This window comes from Nannobrachium achirus, assembly GCF_963921795.1.
Source record: "Nannobrachium achirus genome assembly, chromosome: 20".
NCBI classification, from domain to species: Eukaryota; Metazoa; Chordata; class Actinopteri; order Myctophiformes; family Myctophidae; genus Nannobrachium; species Nannobrachium achirus.
Genome location: NC_137827.1, coordinates 9099673 through 9123107, shown reverse-complemented (window position 1 = coordinate 9123107; position 23435 = coordinate 9099673). Strand labels below are relative to the sequence as shown.

At 41.9% G+C, this 23435-nt stretch overlaps 1 protein-coding gene across 2 annotated transcripts in view; it reads right to left on the bottom strand.

Moving 5' to 3' along the window:
- Nucleotides 1-20615, bottom strand: part of mipol1 (mirror-image polydactyly 1) — a 102467-nt gene extending 81852 nt beyond the window's left edge. For both annotated transcript variants that reach the window (XM_080750726.1, XM_080750727.1), the window contains exons 1-2: nucleotides 20506-20615; nucleotides 13855-13946 (exon numbers count right to left, since the gene is read on the bottom strand). In XM_080750726.1, the coding sequence (XP_080606852.1) occupies nucleotides 13855-13864 (10 nt within the window). In that variant the 5' untranslated portion in view covers nucleotides 13865-13946; nucleotides 20506-20615. The remainder of the gene's footprint in view (nucleotides 1-13854; nucleotides 13947-20505) is intronic.
- Nucleotides 20616-23435: the final 2820 nt, after the last annotated feature.

Below are 23435 nucleotides of genomic sequence, written 5' to 3'. Positions count from 1 at the left end.
AGAGACAGGAGGAAGAGAGAGAGAGAGAGACAACTGAGAGAGACAGGAGGAAGAGAGAGAGAGACAACTGAGAGAGACAGTAGGAAGAGAGAGAGAGACAACTGAGAGAGACAGGAGGAAGAGAGAGAGAGACAACTGAGAGAGACAGGAGGAAGAGAGAGAGAGACAACTGAGAGAGACAGGAGGAAGAGAGAGAGAGGAGAGACAACTGAGAGAGACAGGAGGACGAGAGAGAGAGACAACTGAGAGAGACAGGAGGAAGAGAGAGAGAGACAACTGAGAGAGACAGGAGGAAGAGAGAGAGAGACAACTGAGAGAGACAGTAGGAAGAGAGAGAGAGACAACTGAGAGAGACAGGAGGAAGAGAGAGAGAGACAACTGAGAGAGACAGGAGGAAGAGAGAGAGAGACAACTGAGAGAGACAGGAGGAAGAGGAGAGAGAGAGACAACTGAGAGAGACAGGAGGAAGAGAGAGAGAGACAACTGAGAGAGACAGGAGGAAGAGAGAGAGAGACAACTGAGAGAGACAGGAGGAAGAGAGAGAGAGACAACTGAGAGAGACAGGAGGACGAGAGAGAGAGACAACTGAGAGAGACAGGAGGAAGAGAGAGAGAGACAACTGAGAGAGACAGGAGGAAGAGAGAGAGAGACAACTGAGAGAGACAGTAGGAAGAGAGAGAGAGACAACTGAGAGAGACAGTAGGAAGAGAGAGAGAGACAACTGAGAGAGACAGGGAGGAAGAGAGAGAGAGACAACTGAGAGAGACAGGAGGAAGAGAGAGAGAGAGACAACTGAGAGAGACAGGAGGAAGAGAGAGAGAGACCAACTGAGAGAGACAGGAGGAAGAGAGAGAGAGACAACTGGAGAGAGGGACAGGAGGAAGAGAGAGAGAGACAACTGAGAGAGACAGGAGGAAGAGAGAGAGAGACAACTGAGAGAGACAGGAGGAAGAGAGAGAGAGACAACTGAGAGAGACAGTAGGAAGAGAGAGAGAGACAACTGAGAGAGACAGGAGGAGAGAGAGAGAGACAACTGAGAGAGACAGTAGGAAAGCATTGTCCTCCAACAGGAGAAAAAAGCACAGAACTCACAATCTCTGTTTGAACAGTTGGTGTGTGTGTGTGTGTGTGTGTGTGTGTGTGTGTGTGTGTGTGGGGGGGGGGGGGGGGGGGGGGGGAGGGGTTAAGGACATGTTATTTGCTTTCCATAGAAACACACACGCGCGCGCGCGTACACACACACACACAGTCATGCGCACGCACGCACGCACGCACACACACACACACACACACACACACACACACACACACACACACACACACACACACACACACACACACACACACACACACACACACACACACACACACACACACACACACACACACACACACACACACACACACACACACACACGTGTGTCTACTTCACAAAGCACACAAGCTGTACGTTAGACTCCTCATATTGCTGTCAGCTACCAGTACGCTTTTAACAGCAACATTAAATGCAGGTCAGGACATTAACACATATGACAACATACCCTGGCAAACAAACAGTTGACAGTCACAGCCAGATGTGTTGAACTCCAGCTTGGGATCAAAATACACATCAAATGTTTAGATTTGGAGGATGTAAAAATACAAGGCGTTTCTCCCCTTTTTAACTCAGACACAGAGGCCTCTAGGCGATGTACTCATATTGTTTTCTGTGTGTGTGTGCGTGTGCGTGCGCAACTGCGCATGCCTTCTTTTTTTTCCCCCTGAAAACTGGAACGGCGCACGACTCAAATCCGTCGTCTGCTCTCGTCTCTCTCCCAAAACAAACACGTCCTCCGGTCCATATGGAGCCCAGCAGTACAGTCCTGACAAAAACACTGTATTCACTATAAAAGAATAATACTAATATTAATGGCAGCGCAGGCTGGTCCACTCCCTTCAATCACCTCTTTTTCTTCTTTCTTTTTTGTTGCTTTTCATGCCTTTTTTCTCCCCGGTTTAGTCGTCGTGCCAGTTGCTTCCTCCCCGCACACGTTTCTGTGTCACTGCTGTTGTAACCACCTAGGGCTGTCACGATATGACATTTTACATGACGATTAATTGTCACTCAAATAATTGGCGATTAACGATTTAATTGTGTTTTTGTCATTGACAATTACATTTCTGTTTGGCTTTTAGGCTTTGAAGTTGCACATGGCAGATATGACACAAAACCAATATACATGAAGAAATTACTGACATATTTGACAACTTACTACTTAAAAAATAACATTGATAGTGGAAATAGCCGATCTACAAGCTCACAACGCGCCGCGATGCAACGCGTTGTGAGCTTGTAGATCTGCTATTTCCACTATTTCTGACATTTTTCAACATTCACGATCATGACGATTATGACAAAATAATTGCGATAATGTCAAATAATCACGATTAGACGATTATGTAATAATTGTGACAGCCCTATAACCACCTGCCGGTGAGGAGGAGCCCCCACCGGGAGGACGTAGAGGCAATTCGTCCTACTCCTCCTCCTGTACATGCAGTGACCAATATCACCCTCTAGGGCATTCACCAAATATTCCCATATCAAAGTCACTATTCGAAGATGTTCACCGAAGTCGAATATTCAATTCTTTTTTTTGTTTTCTCTTTAAAATATATATAGTTTATAAAACTTGGCTTTTGGCTACATAGGAAGTCATAAGAATGAGTTGTCAATGCCCCTGGTGGATGAATTTGTTAATGCTCTATACCAGGGCTTCTCAAACCTTTTTAGGCTGTGACCCCCAAAATAAACATATATGAACTGGGGACCCCCACCCTGACAAGCACTCGGTTCCACAGATAAATATTGTGAAAATAGCAGATCTACATGCTCACAACGCCTTGCAACGCGAGGCGTTGGCCTTTTTAGAGCGGGGAATTTTAGCAACAAACAATAATGAATAATACTAATACGACACATGCAATTTTCTCGCTTAGGGTATTGATAACTGAACATGACCAGATCATTGGCAGATGGACTGTACTGTAGGTGATCGGATAGGGTTTTTGTGAGGCTGAAGACACTTTCTAGCATAGTGACATGCAGAACGAACTCTCCATATAGTATGGTTTACATATAGGGGGTGAGGACTGGGCGGGGCCTTGCAAAAATCGGCCACTTCCGCCCGCCATGTTCGTTGCTATCTTTCTTGTAAGACTCTTGGATAAAAGGAAGCGATGACCGGAGAACAGCATTGACAGTTCGCTGGTTGTAGATAAGATGGATTGGTCAATGCAAGTGTACTCTATTACAAGTCGAAGTCCAGTAGGCCTATTCAAAATTTACATGAGTAAAAGTATAAAAGTATTGGTTAATGGTATCAAAATGTACTTAAAGTACCAACAGTAAAAGTAGGCCTACTCATTGTGCAGAATGTCCCTTTCAAGTTATCAAAACATCTTTTGAAAATAGCATGGATCTAACATTGTAAGCTTGTAGATCGGCTATTTTCAAATGGTCAAAATATATGTATATGCTGAAGTGGTTGATGATGTTTTGTAATAATAATCAAAAGTATAGTAGGCCTAGCATTACTAGCTAAAGTTTTGAAATAAATGCAGTGGAGTAAAAGCAGGCCTACAACATTTGGATCAGAGATGTAGTGGAGAAGAAGTAAAAATATTGGCAAAGTACAAAAGTGTAGGCCTACTTAAGTACAGTACTTAAGTAAATATACTTAATTACTTTATACCACATAGCGTGCCTACAGCCAGTTATTGGGCCACTGCCAAGACCACTTGCAATTTGACTCGGCCATTACTCGGTCAATTTTCATCAAGAAATTAAAATTTAAACGTGTCCATATTCACTGGAATGTCTGCTTTCATTTGCTGGTGCTCATTATTGTCTCCCAATAAAAAGATATCACGCTAAAATCTGTCCATGCATGAGCGCAGAAAGAGCACAAGCAGATCAGAACAGCCATCACATTCATCCATTGCTTTGGAAATAAAGATCGGTTTATAATAATATAACATTCCCTATAAACAGTAAAATGTGTGTGATCGTTATGTTGATCAAATATGGTTTTATTGAAATGCAATCAAAGCCTAGAGCAATTGAAGTAAAAGTATTGTTGCTTGCTCAACAAGTAGAACTATAGTACAGACTGATCTTGATGCATCCAAGACCTAGCAATGGCAATGGCCGCCAAAGTGGGCGGAGTTAAACCCCGAATCTTGCGGTGATGTCATAACCGACAGTCCCTATAGAAGTCAGTCAGTTGTATTTCACATATTCATATGTTATTTATTATATATATATATGACATGTTATCATTTATAGAGCTAAAAAAACTGTTAATAAAATGTCAGATATGTGTAATATCTAACATTATCAGTACTGTCATAATGGGTGCACTAACAACGGGTGCAGTGAGTGCTCTGACAACAGGTATCGGGTATTGCATCAGTCGGATGGTGCATGCGACTACCGCGTGTGAAGAATGATGGGGGACCAGTGGAGAGCGATGCCATGGCTCACCCGTTTGATGTGATAGCCGTTGTATCGGCTGTCAGAGTACCAGCATATTTACATTACACAAAACATGGACACGAGCGATGTCAGCGCCACAAATAGCAGATGTAGAACATCTCATTTCACTGAGAGAGAGAGATAGAGAGAGAGAGAGATGGAGCCTATTTTCACCTATGCAATTGTCTGTGTCTGTCTGTACAGTACAGTATGTCTATATCTATATCTAATCTATCAATATATATATATATATATATTATATATATATATATTCTATGCTCCGAGTTGAAAAATACTGTCTAGACTATGTAGCCCTGTAAGTGGGTGGTCAGATTCACATCACACAAGCACAAATACATACGTACGTACGCACGTACGTACGCACGCACACATTCACGCACGCCCACACACACACACACACACACACATAATGATTACTGACATGTCATAAGGCGAGACCCTTACAATGTGCAAACACAACTCTCTCTGTGTGTGTGTGTGTGTGTGTGTGTGTGTGTGTGTGTGCGCGCGCGTGCGTGCGTGCGTGCGTGCGTGCGTGCGTGCGTGCGTGAGTGTGTGCGTGCGTGCGTGCGTGAGTGTGTGCGTGCGTGCGTGTCCATCATAGAACTGATATGGATCACATTTAATCCACAACTCCCTCTCAGAGGGAACTACAGCAGCCACTTTGACATTACATCATCACTGTGTAGTGTGGAAATGTCTAACATGGGAGAAGACCTCTAGAGGCGGGTGTTACTGCGACATTTCAGAGATACTACGGGCAGGCCTTAAGACCAGACATGGACGCTCACTGAACAGCAGGAAAGGGCCCTGGAAGACACTAGGGATGGGACGATACGCGATATTATCGTTTTTCGTGATAAAAAAAAAAAAAACACTCACGATAATCGTAACTATTGATGCCGGTACGAATTACTCTGCCAGGCTAGTTTCTCCTATATGGTTTTTAGCTTACTTCTGGCACTAAGCACTTTGTTGCACTAGGCACTCTGTTGCGCCAAGCGTTATTCTTGTTGTGTTTTGTACGCCCTGTACTGTTCTGTTCTTGTTATTGTTAGTCCTGTTTTGTTTCTTGTTTTATGTGAGGACAACGGATGAAATTTAGCTCTAAGCTAACTCCGGCTGGTTTACGCTGAGATTTTTGTATGCTTGTATTTATTATGCAACATGTCAATGTCAAGGTGTCCATTAACTGGTACTGTACTGTACCAGTAATAAATAAATAAAGTAAGGTAAATAAATAAAGTAAAGTAACGTGGAGATTTAATTAATCGTGATATCGTCCTCCGTCATGCACTGGGATCAATTCACCTTTTATTTGCCGAGCTGCATATCAGGTACCACATAAACCCTCTACAATTGGTACAGTAAAAGGTACTTATAATATATGTACTTGATCTCAAATGTCTTTGGCAAAAAATAGCCGATCTAGATTGCAGATCTAGATCTGCAATTTTTTGGCAAATGTTCCGCCCCAGGATAATGGGGATTTTGATCATCACGATAATATCGTAAATTGCAATTTCTTTTGTCACAATAATCGTGATATGAAAGGTTCATATCGTCCCATCCCTAAACGGCACATGGGAGGCCCACATCAGAAACATGGACCTACCATGGGTCACAGAGCAGAGGTCAGAGAGACTCATGGGTCATTTCTTGACCCAAATAATGGGTCATTTGTGTTAGGTCAAATTTCGGGGTCATTTCTCAGAGCCACAACCCTTCCTTGAGTTATTGGGATATTATTTTGACCCAATTCCAGGGTTGTTCGAGTTAAGTAATATTTATCTGGGGGTGACCCATTTTGGGGTTAGTGGTAACCCATATACTTGGGTCAGTGGTCTAGCTTTGGGCAAATCAGGGGACAGGCACCATGAACCTGTTTGCAAAGCATGCTGGGAAAGGCATTTGTCTAGGTTTCCAGAGACATTTTCTAAGCTGTTGGGAGCTAAAAATGCTAAATATGGCATATCCATGTGTCTGTCTCGGCAAGCTGACTGTCATAATGTCTGAATTTGATTTGCCAGTATGTGAGCCTAAACCCTAACCGTAAGTGCTTGGCTGCTATCTTAGGGTTGAGTTCCCTCCCCCAGCTGGTCTGAAAGAGAAGAACTCATGGTAATTTTATATCGTCATTGTCATTCTCCAGACTATGCATATGTAGGTTGTATTCATTTAGCCCACTCAACCCAAAACCTGGGTCATATTGACTACAATCTTGGGTCATTTTAAACAAATAATTTGGTTATTTATTTGACCCAAATTATGGGTCAACATTCATAACCAAATTTCTTGCGTTAAAATAACCAAACCTGGCATCGGTCCCTATTTGACCCGTGAGTTGGATCAAAAATAACTCAAGTTGAGTTGTTTTTGACCCAGCAGTTTTTAGAGTGAGGAGGATGAGGCTGGCAGGGCAGTGCGTCGCCGTGTGGGTGGGGCACCCTGGTGGCAAGCAAACATACAAACTGACACTTGTGGAGCCAACCCAGGGCACAGCCATGAGGGGAAAGAGGTGCACCACCTACGTGGATACAGGAGCGTGTCGATATTGCAACATAGCTTTGTTCTCTAACGTTAATGATATTTAAGGTAATTTAAGCTAAGTAAGTGATTTTGTTTTGTACAAAGAAATATGTTTTTTGTTCAAAAGTAAAAGCTGAGTATTAGTAATCATTTCTTTTTTTTTTTTTTTGTAACAGGCGGGTTGCCAATGTGGGTTGCCAATTTTAGCCAATCAGGAGAGAGTAGCGATCAGCTTCAGTTTTGTCTGCTCATTTTTGTGTATCGTCATCATTTCCAGTTTCACTTCTTTATCCTGTACTGTATGAGTTCTCTGCACTGATTGAAAAAAAAAAAAGAAAAACGTTTTTTCTGAGACGGGGAGATCCCTGTTTCTGAAAAAACGTGCAACAAGCAACGTCAGAACACAGAGCTACTTAAGGCTTATTTTAACAGAAGAAAATCACCACGTACTGGCCCTTTAAGACGGTGCGATGCCCATGTTGTTTGCGGAGGCAGAGAGCTGAGTCTAACGGTCTATATGTGCTCCTTCATGTCCCCCGCGAGACAGTTTACACATTAGATTATACTGACGACAAACTGTTGGCTTAGCCTCCACACACACACACACACACACACACACACACACACACACACACACACACACACACACACACACACACACACACACACACACACACACACACACACACACACACACACACACACACACACAGAGTAAATGCTGAGAGGCAACACATATTGTACAGAACAGTGTGCACACACACACACACTGTACAAGACTACACAGTATGTGTACACAGGATAACTTCTGTAACGGTTTTCACTGTTGATAGACCAAATATCCAGATATTCACTCACTGACACTGCTGTCGGCCTCCGACATCTCCCATCTCTGTATTGGAACTAGTTTTTGTTTAGTTTTTTCGTAAATCAAGGCTCTACTCGATCATGCTACAGCGTCACACAAACGCATCAAAAGTAACAGATGCACAAGCCAGAAATCCTGAAAAATGTTGGACATAATGAGGTTTCCACCCGACAGTGACAATATACTGGCTGTATCAATCTCATATCCACACAGCCTTTCCAAAAGATGTATATAGATCAGGGGTTCCCAAACATTTTTGTCTCAGGTCACCCCATAAATATTCTTTTAATCCGAGGCACCCCCTACACTATAATTGCTGCCTCCATGGCACCCCAGGATGCCCCGTCACCCACTTTGAAAACCCCCGATATAGATTGCACTCCATATTTACCACATTGGATCATGTTTAACCCAGACGTTAGAGTGCACACACGTGGCTCTGCAGATGCACATGTCCGGTCCAGTCTAGACTCTATTCTACCAGCACCAGCACCAGGGCTATGGGGAATTATCTACTGTTTTCACTGCAAGGCCCCCAGTTGGATATGCAATAGGACAGTTAGTCCTCAAACGTGTTAGTGCCAAGGAGTCAAGGACTCATAGATTGATATATATCTGGCCACGGACCCCCCATCTGAAAATGTTTAGAGCCAGGCAGGGACCCCCCAGAAGAGAAGATCTGTATTAAAGAAATATAGGCAAATATATTCAAGATTTTCCAAACAATTTGGATATTTTTCAAAAATGTTCCAAAATAGCAAGCAGTTCGGCACTAGGTGACCTGCTGGGAGCTTGTAGATCTGCTATTTTTGAATAGCCAACATAAACAAAAAAGTGGTTAAAACACTTGTGATGCTATATCAGCTACTTTTGCTGGGGGACCCCCTAGAAACCCCCCTAAGACCCCTACAGTAGGCCATGCTCCAGCATTTGATACCGTTTATTTGAAGTCTGGGACGCCATTTCTACACTGCAAAATCCTCGTGATTTAACCCTCTGAGTTGCAAAGCTCCATTCTGATTTGATTTATTTATTAGATCCCCATTAGCTTACTGTACAGTCACAGCAGCTACTCTTCCTGGGGGTCTTAAAAACATGTTATCATCGACATCAGCATCATTTTTTACATATAATCCATTCATACAAGACAACAACATAATACAAAAAGACTTAACCCATCTAATACATTTGATAGCTCCACAGTACCAATTCAACATACTCCATGTAACAAGAGATATACAGTATAGCTTTTTTTTAATTTTTTTATTATTATTACATCACTTCTTGTGTGAACAAATACAATTTAAGTTTTTTCTTGAAACTCACAGTATTACTTTCATAAATCAAAAAAATTGGTAATGAATTCCATGCCTTCCATTCCATTTCAGTTCCTAACTATCCATAATTTGCAGTAGGGACCCCCTGGAACCCCCTCAAGGACCCCTGGGGGTTCTGGACTTATATTTACAAGATTTAATGTCTGGTATTTGAATCAATGTATTTTTTATACCTTCATATTATTATATGTATTAGCTTATCGCCTTGTACATTGTCTTATGAATAAATACCATACATTATTACTGTAAACATACTGCATGCCAGAGTAAGTGTCTACTGTCACCAGAATGAGGAACAAGATCTTTACTTGAACAGAGTTCCACTTCCTCACCCAACAAGAAGATACTTTTTGAAAGGAGAGGAGTGCCCTCTAGTGGACAGAAATACACATTAATGAAGGAACATCACCTACCAGCTGTTATGTACAGTACCTGTACACACTTGGCACAGTGGTAGGATGTTTTTCTTTTTGTTTAAATAATGCAATAAAACACAAGCACTTCTCTGAAAATAAACAAAGTTTTGTTCTTTGCTTTATGCCCCTTTTAGTTTTAGTCTTAGTTTGAGTTAACTATAACAACCGTGATTCACACGCTTTCAAGAGTCATGCAAGACAGCAAGCTGCAGTGCAGTGTTGATTTCGTTGACTAAAACTATGACGAAAAATGTTTGTCGACTATGTTTTTTTCACTGACGAAAACTAAATAAAAATGAAATAAAAACTAAGCTATGGTGACTAAAACTAAGACTAAATATATTGATAATTTCCTCAACAAAATAAAAACTCCCAAACAATAAAAATGTTTGGGAGGGACTAGTGGAGAAGAGAGTCATTTTACAGTTGGTTGCAGCAGATCTACAAGCTCACAACGCGTCGCGCTAGATCGGCTATTTTCAGCACGCAACCAATTGTAAAATCAGTCATTACGATGACATCAAGGCCTGCCAAAATACATCTTATGATATTTGGTTGACTAAACTTAGACTAAAACTAAGACGTTTCAGGTGACTAAATTATTACAAAAACTAAAAGACATTTTATTCAAAAGACTACTATGACTAAAACTAAACAAATATTTGCTGTCAAAAACCACACTGCTGCAGTGTTGACCAGAAGTTGTTAGGGGTTCAGCATGTAGCTCAAGGACAACTTGACATGATGCCTCTATAGTACAGTATATACTGTGTATACTGTATGACATACAGTATACCAGGGTTCCCCGATTAGTTTTCCCCAAGGGCCGAATTATGTCTAGGGTACCAAGCCGAGGGCCACAACATTGCAGGGGGCTACTCCAGTGACAGTTCAGATATTGTCGTTATCGGGTGAAAATCTTGTATGTCCAAAACTGTTTTGCATTTATCATTTATCATTTTAAAAACGATTTAAACCAGTGAAAACAGCCGATCTACAAGCACACATCGCCTCGCGGTGCGAGGCGTTGTGTGCTTGTGCTTGTTTTCACTACTTTTGTGTGACGGCCTCGTATGATGAAGCAGGGCTTTACTTTGTGAAAGAACGTACACATTTTGAGATACGAGGTTTCCACCCAACAATGACGATATACTAGTGTTGTTGCTGCTCTTATACCACCATTATTACTGGGGTTGGTGGGGTCCAGATAGTCGCCCCCCGCGGGCCGCCTATTGGGGAACCCTGCAGTATACAGTGTATTTCCACAATCATAAAGTATGTCCCAGTCCTCCTACCAAATGTTGCCGTCGGGCAGAAACCTCTTATTTCCATATTTGATGGAGTTCTTTCATAAATGAATGCCCTACTTGATCATACACAAAAGTAGCAGATCCACAAGCTCGGAGCGCGGCGTGAAAAGACGCGTTTTTAGCTTGTAGATCTGCTAGTTTTGATACTTTTGAATTTGAATCCTGCAAAGTAACAGTTTTGGACTTATCGTGCATAAGCTATAAAACATAAAGAAACAAACTAATTAAAAGTATACATTTCTCTGTGTGGAGTTTGCATGTTCTCCCCGTGTCTCCTAGGGTAGATACGCTCACAAAAACATGCAGTAATCCTGGTCTCTATAATGCCTCCCCAGGCGTGGCACCCAGGATTACAGCTGGGGCAATTGGCACAGGGTGAAAAAATATAAAAAATTATAAAATCAAAATGAAATAAAATGTATTATTTTCGCATTTTCTTTGATGTGTTTGTCTGGCAGGCAAAATATGTACTGTGTCGAGGTTGAATGTATCGTGTCAAATACCAAGATTTGCAAGCAGAGTAGTCTCGCGTAGCCAGACAACTATTCCACAATCTCCGAATGCTATATAGAGTCTGGAACAGCAGCTTCCCGAACGGCAAGTAGCCAGTGCTGCACTGAACTGTAGTCCCATTGGAAACATAACAGAAACACAATAGCTCAGACAAAGTCATTCGAGCGGCCTATTCTTGTTATGAGTGTATAGTTTAAGAAAACGTTTGAAAACAACATGGAAGTAACACCAACAACACCAGAGAAAGACGAAATATTGCCCCCAAAAATAAAGAAAGGAGACATAACACTTCCAGTAGGACATGTTATTGCTACTGCACCAAGGGAGCGGTTGCGTCACATCCGCTTTATCTCGCACTCATCATTTCTTCCCCGGTTTGCCAGACTGTATGCCGAGAGCATTTGGCCAAATCGCGGAGGCAACAGTCTGGCCACGCGAGACTACAAGCAGAGTGATCTAAAAAAAAAGATAAGAGGGAATAGAACTTGCTGACAAGGTGGCAAAGCATTACTCATACATAATACAACAGTCCAGCATCCACATCACACATCACTGCCCCCAGAGGTGTCAACAACCACCATACAGCAGGTAACCTTAGGAGGAGATACTCTAACTACATTATATAGTGTTAGTCCTAATATCTTTCTATTTATGATCATGGTGTAGGTAGGCCTGTCACAATTATTACATTATCGTCTAATTGCAATTATTTGACATAATTGCAATTATTTTGTCATAATCGTCATACATTTCCATGTTGAAAAAATGCCTATTTTCTAAAAAATAAAATCTAAAATTGTGGAATGTGTTGCAATGCGAGCTCGTAGATCGGCTATTTCCACTATCAATGTTCTTTTTTAAGTATAAATTCAAATATGTCAGTAATTTCTTTGTAAATGTAGGTTATGTAGGTGTCATATCTGCCATGTGCAACTTCAAAGCCTACAAGCCAAACAGAAATGTAATTGTCAACGACAAAATCACAATTATTTGAGTGACAATAGAATTAATCATCATGTAACATGTCTGTCCTGCGGGACGAGGAGTACTGTAGTCATGTTGATGTTATTTATCCTTTAAGAGGCCTGTTTCTGAGTTACATTTATGAGCCTACCACACATGAGACTGTCAACTGTTTGTTTGCCAGGGTATGTTGTCATATGTGTAAGTTAATGTCCAGACCTGCATTTAATGTTGCTGTTAAAAGCGTACTGGTAGCTGACAGCAATATGAGGCGTCTAACGTACAGCTTGTGTGCTTTGTGAAGTAGACACATGCCGAATCTCTCTCTCTGTGTGTGTGTGTGTGTGTGTGTGTGTGTGTGTGTGTGTGTGTGTGTGTGTGTGCTTCATAATAGCATGCAGGGTTTAGGCGGGCGCTGTGGAGTCCGTCCTAAATAGCCTGTGCTGGAGCTCGCTGTTCCTATGTTTTGCATATTAACAGCACAGACCCTGTCAGAAAACTATGAGGGCAGCGTGAAAAAATATAGCATACAGAGGTAAAAGTTAAAAAATCACACCCGTGTGAAGTGGAGCTGTGTGTGTGTGTGTGTGTGTGTGTGTGTGTGTGTGTGTGTGTGTGTGTGTGTGTGTGTGTGTGTGTGGATCATGTGTACCGATTTTTGTGACATTTGAAGAAAATATGTAGGAAAAGGAGCAAAAAGTGTGTTTTGGAGAAAATTCAAGATGGCGGAAAATCTATCATGGCGCAAATGGGCGTGGCCTATATGGGGAGATGCGTCATGACCCAAGGAATCCAGGGAAAAAATATTTTTAATTTTCCGACCTACGGTTCAAGAGTTACAGGCCAAAACGTAAAGTGGGGTGTTATGGCGCCACCATGCGGCCAAATGACACAATTATTTTTTATTTAATCCTTGAAATCATTATGAACCTCCTCTCCAAGTCTTGAAACTCTAGCCCCTATGGTTTGCGAGAGACAAATAATTGAATGTGAGTTTTTGCGATTCCCATTATAAGTCAATGGGGAAAATTAATTCACTAATAAATTAATATCAATTAAACTATTGAACCTTTCTCTTAGCAAGTTACTAGCCCACGATTCCCGAGTAAGCCGGTCGATTTGACATATGGCGCGAGTGTGTGGTGGCAAAACTGTGGGACTAGTAGCGTGCCGAAGTTTAGGAAGTTCAGGCTACATACACACACACAGAAAGACAGACAGACAGACAGACCCACACAGCCACGTATAGGGAGCCTGTGCTTCACACAGCTCCAAAAATAATTGTGAAGTCTTATCACCCAGCCCTATGGTGTATGTCCACATGTGTTATGTCCTACCCAGCCCTATGGTGTATGTCCACATGTGTTATGGTATGTCCTACCTTTATACATGTCCACCAGAGAGTCTCGGAGTTCTTTGCTGTGTGTCCATGTCGACAGAACAAGCTCGTCTTCACTCTCTGAGCCAACCTCTCTGCAAAACACAAAACAACCATAGTTACAATACGCCCAAGACCACAGATCAACTATCTCACACACACACACACGCACGCACGCACGTACGCACGCACGCACACCTTACTGTATATCCCAGTTCAGATTGCCAGCATTAACTATGACAAGGCAAGTGGCTATTGAAAAATAACGCATGATGACACCAAGGCTTATTTTTCATCTGGGATTTGCCTCCACGCTTTATGTTGTTATTCAATTTATGGTTTAGATATTAATGGCTTGCATGCCATTGATATCCAAGTAGTATTCATTCAAATGTGGAAGCAAAAGAAACTTTGTGTTAGTACCATATTCACCATTCTTGGAACAGTCAACAGTAAATGTTATCATTTCTAATCCAACATTTATATGTGTTTTCCCCTTACACATGTATGTCATGTCAATGTCTGTGTTTATAAATACCTATTATTGCATCATAAGAAATCAAACTGTAATTAATTTCAACGTTCACATGTGTGTTTACTGCAGTGGTAGAGCTGTCAGGTCTCCTGATCAAAGTGCCTTTGAGCACCGTAGTGAATGAGGTCATATGGCTGGACATGTGGACAATGTATGTGGGCAGGAGATTAGTGTGACTGGCTGTTAATCTGTACAAATATTTAACACAACAACACAAGACCACACACAGCACGCCCCCAAACCCTACTACAGTAGTTCTCTATCCTCTAGTCCTACTGGTTTTGTCTCCTACCAGGACCTCTAGTACTGCTGTTTTTATCTCCTACCAGGAGCTCTAGTACTGCTGGTTTTATCTCCTACCAGGACCTCTAGTACTGTTGGTTTTATATCCTACCAGGACCTCTAGTACTGCTGTTTTTATCTCCTACCAGGACCTCTAGTAGTGCTGTTTTTATCTCCTACCAGGACCTCCAGTACTGCTAGTTTTATATCCTACCAGGGCCTCTAGTACTGTTGGTTTTATATCCTACCAGGACCTCTAGTACTGTTGGTTTTATCTCCTACCAGGACCTCTAGTACTGTTGGTTTTATATCCTACCAAGACCTCCAGTACTGTTGGTTTTATATCCTACCAAGACCTCTAGTACTGCTGGTTTTATATCCTACCAAGACCTCTAGTACTGTTGGTTTTATCTCCTACCAGGACCTCTAGTACTGCTCTAACCTATCTTGTTCTATATCTGTCCCATAGACATATTGGCTGATTCTATCATTTTGACCGTGATATAGTTTATGACTTTGACATTCCTGAGCCTAGTGATCTTCCCTTCCAAGGTTCATGAAAACCAGCCCATCTGTCCTCAAGACACACACACACACACACACACACACACACACACACACACACACACACACACACACACACACACACACACACACACACACACACACACACACACACACACACACACACACACACACACACACACACACACACACACACACACACACACACACACACACACACACACACACAGCCCTGGAGACAGTACAAAAGAAACACAAAACACAATAACAACACATTTACACACTACAGATTAATAATATAATTATTCATTTAAATGCCAGTTTGCTTCCACAAACTGGTTGCTAGTCTTCCTGGGTTCCAGGATACTAATTGCTATTGTGATGTGTGAGTGATGCCTGGTGGTGTTACACTCAGACACTGTCTTCAACAGACATAACGTACAAAGCTAGAATAACTCAAAAACACCACAGCGACTGAACAGGGTTTCTGAGCCGGGCAGGCGTTGAACTCACCACTAGTCCAATATTAAAGCAACATATTATAAACACATGTTAAGCATGTATTTATGAACTATTGTAAAGCCGAGTAAACCTAACATTTAAATGTAAGAATACGTCACAGAGAGCTGGTGAGAGATCGTCTGTCGGGTGGAAACCTCATTCTCAGGATTCAAATTCAAAGGTATCAAAAGTAGCAGATCGAGCTCAAAATGTGACACTTTGCGCAGCATGTCGAGCTAATGCAGATCTGCTATTTTTGATGCTTTTGTGTGTGTTACTTAACCCATTTAGGCCTGAACACATTATGACGCAATATTTTATGCTTTAAATAAATAAAATAAATAAAAAATAGCAGATATACAAGCTCACAGCGTGGCACCGAGTGCCGCGCTGCGAGCTTGTAGATCTGCTATTTTTTTTAAATCGTGAAAATCTGAATTTTGACCCGATTCTAGTGTGTGTGTCTAGTGTCTTTTGAATCCTTCTGAGATTTTTGGGAAAAAACCTATGTTTCTATGTAAGCAATCTGGCCAGCCATCGTCAAAGAAAAGGTCCTTTTCACTTAACTGGAGCTCAGTTAGTCAGTTCTTGAGAGACTATTATGTCAGTGGTTCTAAAACCTTTTCATGTGAAGGACCCCCAAAATGATATGTATTTGGCCACGGACCCCCATTTCAAAATATCTAGTTCCAGGGACCACTCAGAAGCAAAATTTGAGTTACAAACGTTCGCTTTGAAAATACATAATTCAAAGATTTGCACACATTTTCACGACTTTTTCAAAAATAGCAGATCTACAAGCTTGCAGCGCGGCACTCTGTGCCGCGCTGTGAGCTTGTATATCTGCTATTTTTCACTGGTTAAAGCATTCAATAATTCTAGGCCTAAATGTTAACATATGGCGATAAAGCGGAGTTTAAACTTACTTCACGGAGAGCTGCTGTTCCAGACTAGATATCTTGGTCTTGGCTCTCTGTAGAGCTGTGTGCACGTCCTGAGATCTGACTCTACCAGCCATCGATACTGACTGACACGGTTACACTACTGCTACTACTGCACACATGCATTTACCAGACACACACGCTTGCACGTGCACGTGCATGTGCACACACACACACACACACACACACACACACACACACACACACACACACACACACACACACACACACACACACACACACACACACACACACACACACACACACACACACACACACACACACACACACACACACACACACACACACAAGGCCAACGTAAAACACTGACGCAAAACACCACTATACTGTAAAGTACTCACTCTGATATAAAACAACTGCACACACACTGACACACAACTACACACACACTGATACTAGTACTATTACTAAACACAACCACACACACACACACACACTCAGACAGACAATACACCTGGATTACACTCGCTGACACGCAGCACAAATACCCTGTCTACACAAACAAACGCACAAACACACACACACAACTCAACGTGTCCTATGTGGAGCAGAGTGTGTTACAGGACACTGTGTGTAACCTGATGACACGTTACCATGACGACCAGCTCACAGCATCACAGAGCGGGGGGCATCATCATCATCATCGTCATCGTCATCATATCCGGGACACACAGGAAGGACAACACCGGCATTTATTCATGCACACATTATCTGTTGATGACTGACTGACTGATTACTATTCACATGTGTTGTAATTAGGGGTGGGCGATATGGAAAAATACAATGATGATGATATTTTCCCAAGCTCTATCACGATACACGATTTTATCACGATGCTTTTTCACGTTGGTTTTTATGGTTATTTTTCAAGTTACTTGACACAAACTAGACTCTCTGTGTTCCTTTTGGGAGGTCTAAATTGAACTTTACAAGTATGTAACTCTGACAGTATACGGGTCCATTTGGTTTCATTTGTATACTGTCAGAGTTAAGTGGAGACCTTGACATGTTATGAATCAACAACTGATTTAGACCAAAATGCAGGTTTAAATTGAACTCTGCAATGAATCTCTGTTTTATAAGGCTCCCTCAATTGTATCACGATATCTACGATACCTCTGAAAAGGCATATTGTGGCGACATTGTATCGTCTCAGCGATAATTATCACCATATCGCCCACCCCTAGTTGTAATGTCTTACTGATGAAGGTAAGCATTGTAATGTACTTTGCTTTTGTCCAACTGACAAATACACCTGGGTTTATCTTTCATTCAGGAGTTCAGTGCTTCGACGTAAAGGACACAGTCTGTCAACAAGCCTATCAGTACGGGCATTGAACCTGTGGGTTCTGGTTATGAGACAGGACCATAGAGTTATAATAAGAATAGAGAGGACATCGGATATCCCCGCCCGTCCACTTGCATTGAGTTGCTCACCCAGCGCATGAAGCATACTTCCGCGTTTGAAACGCCTCTGAAACGTGACGTATTGGGGCTTCTATTTTGCTTCTGTGACGCGCTTTGCGTCATAGTTTGTGTTCATGGACGCGCTGGGGCTCTAATTCATGAACGAGCACTTCCGGTATGAACGCGCGTCAATACAAAGAAGCCTAGATGCGCGTTCATGATTAGAAGCGATTAGAAGCCCCAACTGCCGTACCTCAAACGGCCACCATGTCCATTTTGCTTCAAAGCTCCCCCTCGGTTCCGGGGGCTTGGATGGACAGGACCCACCCAAAAGTCAACTCCATTTTATTTTGCTATACCAAATCCCAACAGAAGTTACAAGGCTGTTTTCACAATAGAGCGGGACTAGACTGTATTTTGTAATAAATAAGAACCAATAAATATGCTTATGTATATCAAATATCTAATTCAATGAGTCAAAGTGGGGTCCGGGACAGATGATTGTCCATCAAAAACATATCAATTTGGGTGTTGAAAAAGCACAAAAAGGTTTGAGAACCTCTGATCTCATTGATGGATGACTGCCAGTGTTTTGTTCCATTTCATTTGGAAATCCACTTGAATCTCCCTAAGACTATCAACAAACTATGTACAGCATACTTTATGCCATTTCTTGGGAACAATATAAATGTTTGATGTAGGCATAGATTATTATTTTTTTGTATCCCACAATTTTGTAACCCATTTTTTCACCCAGTGCCAATTGCCTATGTAATCCTGGGCTCTGCTCTCCCTCTGCCGCGCCTGGGGAGACAACGGGCTGATCACATGCTTCCTTCAATGCATGAGTAGTCCAAGTTGTTTCTTTTCACCTGACAGGGGGGATTTCCCCGGTATGGACGTAGCGCGTGGAAGGAACACATTATTCCAACCAGTTCCTTTCCCCTCCATGCCTCGCCCCGGCTGGCCAGGGGGAGGCATTATTGAGACCAGGAGAACATGCAAGCTCCACACAGAAAGGCCCTTTCGCCAACCCCACCTAGGGTATGGGCGCTGATGATGTAGGCATAGATGGCATGAGTTATACTGTACTGTCAGTGGTGGCATAGTGTGTAAACTGTAAGAGAGTATCCTGGCAATACTGACAAATCTATCAAATAAAATCAGAAAAATGCCAATATTGTAATATGATTTAGTCATGTCGATCATGATTAGCCTTATTCACGGCCCGCCCACCTACTTCCGTTTCTCAGTTTTCCCCGGGTGCTGACTTCAATTTAGAAGGGGAAACTATACTGAACTTAAAGCCAACAAATCATTATTTCTAACAGTAAAGTAAATTATAGTGCTTTGTGCCGTTTAGTATCTTGTGTTCTTGATCATGCTAGCCGTATTTTATACTTTACTATTCGGAAATTGCATTAAATTTGCGATTTCTGTGCTAACTCCATAGGCTATGGTAGGATTTACCCCTTCAAAATGTGACTTCAGCACCCGTGGGATGCTTAGTGGGCGGGCCGTGAATTAGGCTAATTGTTAATACTTATGCCATCTAGCTCAGTGGTTCCCAAACTTTTTTACCTCAAGACCAAAAAGAGAAATTAAACGTAAACTTTTTTTTTTCCCCCCATGGAAGTTATTAGAAAAATGAAATACTTTAGAACATTTTTGGAATTGTTTTTGACTGATGAAAACTTAATATTGTTTAATTAAGCAGGGAGAATAAAGACAACCACCTCACTAGTTATATTGTAACATACTCTACCCAACAGATTGTAAGTTATGTATTATCATACTCTACCATACAGATTGTATAAGTTATATTGTATTAACATACTCTAGTTTTGGCAGAAATACTAATATGTGACTAGGAATAGGCTATAGAGCATATTGCTTCAGAAAAAAATTACTTCCAACTGAGACGACTTGACTAAACATCCCAGCACTGCAACTCCTGTATGTAGCCCTATGGCTGTGATATAGACCTATACATTTCATGTACTAACTATGCAATGTGACATGTGGTTACATGAAATGTATGTAAATAAATAATATATCACAGCCATTCTATAGGGCTATGCAGCTCCAGTCAGACCAGTTTAGCACCAGTAACATGACATAACAAAGCTCCCAGACCAACTGTAAACCAGTAAAACTTTACAAGGTAAAGCTCCCAGACTGACCAGTATGAAACCAGTAGCCTGCATAACTCATGTAAAAGCTCCCAGGCCCGACCAGTATGGAACAATTAACATTACATAGTTACGTTAGGAGACTCGGAGTTGTATAGGAGTATGAAAACATGACGGTTCAACTATAACCGCAGCTAATCTCCAAGCTCACAAAAATAGCTTATCTACCAGCTACGATAGCTTTCGTTGTAGATCAGCTATTTTCGGCTATTTACACTGAGACGTTACTTTTACCATGGATACTACTCACCAGTCACCACAGCGTCCAGCAGCACGTGTGTGCACGCGCTTGCGTGCGCGCGTAATCGTATTCGTTCGTGTGTTTTGTGTATATGTGTGCGTGTGCGTGTGTGTTTGGACTGGAGGAAGTTTTGATTCATTTCATCTCCAGGAAGGAAGTCCTCCTCCCAACTAGTCTGAAACTATTAATACACCTCTATGACCGCTAGAGGGCAGCGGAGAACCACTCACTGTTTTGTGTGTGTGTGTGTGTGTGTGTGTGTGTGTGTGTGTGTGTGTGTGTGTGTGTGTGTGTGTGTGTGTGTGTGTGTGTGTGTGTGTGTGTGTGTGTGTGTGTGTGTGTGTGTGTGTTTTGATTGATTGATTGAAGGCTTTATTAGAAGTTTTGCATAGGAAAATGTACAGATTCATGACGGTACAGTTCACTGGTACAAGGTCTACTAAAAGGAGATCCATGAAAAGACTAAGCTTATTTCAACTGGAAACCATTAAAGTATCTCATATAACATTGAATGACAGACAAATAGAACACAGTACTATGCAGTAGATATGTAAAGAAAAAAGAAAACAGTAGGTCTATACAATCAGTAAGTACAGTATATACAATATATACAAGGAAGGGGCAGGTAACAGTAAGTCTAAACAATCAGTATACAGTATATACAAGGAAGGGGCAGGGAGGGTAGGGTTGGGCTAGGTTTTTTACCAGTTGCGAACGGCTGCTGCCTGTAAGTGGTTTTTCAGGGCATTTTTAAAGGATGCTAGTGATCCACACTCCTTTATGGCCTTCGGTAAGGCATTCCACATTTTTGTGGTGTAGCAGAAGAACGAGTTCGACCCTTTCTTTGAGTTGACTCTGGGTTGAACGTGATCTGTGGCACTGCCTCTGGTGTTGTAATTATGGACATCCTTAACGTTTATAAAGTATTTTGACAGGTACTTGGGTATCATAGTGGTGTGGTGTATCTTGTACACCAGGCCCATTGCAAGTTGCTGTACTCTGTCATCTACTCTGAGCCACCCTACTCTTAACTGGTGAGTAGCGGTGAGGTGAGTCTGATAGGGAAGGTTAAGCAGGACCCTAATTAGTTTATTTTGGGCTGTTTGGAGTTTAGTTTTAAGGGCTTGTGGGGCGTCACGATACCATACGTGGACTCCGTAGTCAAAGAGGGGCTGGATTATTGCACCAGCTATGGTCTTCAGTGTGTTGAAGTTGACCATTGGGGCGATCCTCTGTAGGAAACGAGTTCGTTGGTTGATTTTTGTTATTACTTTTGAAGTCATCTTTTCGCTGGAAAGATTAGCTTCAAGGATACATCCTAAGTAAGAGATTTCGTTTTTTCGTGTTATGACCTTGTCACCCACTTTGATTGTGAAGTCATCTACCTTTTTGAGATTATGATTTGATCCAAAGAGGATGGACTCGGTTTTTCCCAGGTGAATTGATAATTTGTTGTCGTTAAGCCATGTGCAGATCTTACTCAGTTCAGAGTTAAGTGTCTTTTCAACCTGCAAGTGGTCCTTGCCCGAGACTAGGAGAGCCGAGTCATCCGCGAACAGGAACAGGTTGCAGTCGCAAGCAGATGCCATGTCGTTCACGTATATTAGGAACAACAGAGGTCCCAGTATGCTACCTTGAGGAACACCACAGCTTACTGGGAGGGGGGGGGGACAGGGTTCCGTTAATCTCCACCACCTGTTCCTCCCCACCAGGTAAGATTGCATCCAGCTCACTGCTGCGCTGTCAAGACCGATGTGTGTGTGTGTGTGTGTGTGTGTGTGTGTGTGTGTGTGTGTGTGTGTGTGTGCGTGCGTGCGTGTGTGTGTTTTGATTGATTGATTGATTGAAGACTTTATTAGAGGTTTGCATAGGAAAAGGTACAGTTTCATGACTGTACAGTTCATTGTAATAGGCTAATAGCCTACTGCAGCACGGGTGGGCAACTTTGATGATGGCGAGGGCCACAACATTTCCACCTTCACTCCAGAGGGCCACATTGCATATTGCTACGTCCTACTTTGTCATTCTAGTATCTCATACAAAAGGAGCAGAAATAGCAAGCTCAAAACGCATCGCGCTGCGATGCGTTTTGAGCTTGTAGATCGACTATTTTTGCTTCTTTTGAATTGGAATCCTGAATTATGTTTTGTTATTTTTTTATTGGAATCCTGAAATGTAACATTTTGATTTCATTTCAAACACATTTAGTTATATATTCATGTTGACTCTATGAACCTAAATACAAATACCTTAATTAATTAATTATGTCCTTTGCTTGTAGATCTATTTTTGCTTGTAGATCGGCTATTTTTGGTAAAGAGCTTTGGTGTAGAGGGGAAAAAAGAGCAGACCGAGTACAGAGTGAAATGTCAAGTTTATTAAGTATTGACAGTTCAAGTGGTTAAATATCTGAAAACACAAATTGAGTCCAAAATACACTGATGATTGTGCTGTCAAACGATGAAACGATATGGAATCCGTGAAAAGGTTGTGGGGGTCCCTGCTTCATCTCTCTCTCTCAACTAAAACGTTGAAGACCCCTGGTGTAGTGTATTACTTGAATTATTTTAATTATCTTTGATTATTTTTTATGTCACCCCAGGCAGGGTTGTAGCATCAATCCTGGGGAACAAGGATAGTGGGCCCCACTATGAATGTTCTTCAATCAGTGGCGTCAGTTCAGAAAAAGCTAAGGTATGGCAACATGACTGGTGTCTTGCACGCGCGCAAAGTCATGTTGCCATACCTTAGCAACAGGCATGATACATTTATTTTAGTACATTTTATTTTTTCCCCCCGTTTCTACGGTTTCTTGGGCTGGATATGGCAGCCTGGAACGGCTGTTCAAGTGCAGCTAAATTAACAATAATGCATTGCACCTGTGCAGCTGACCTGCGGAACCTGGGAATATACCATTTTGTCAAGATGGGGAGAATAAA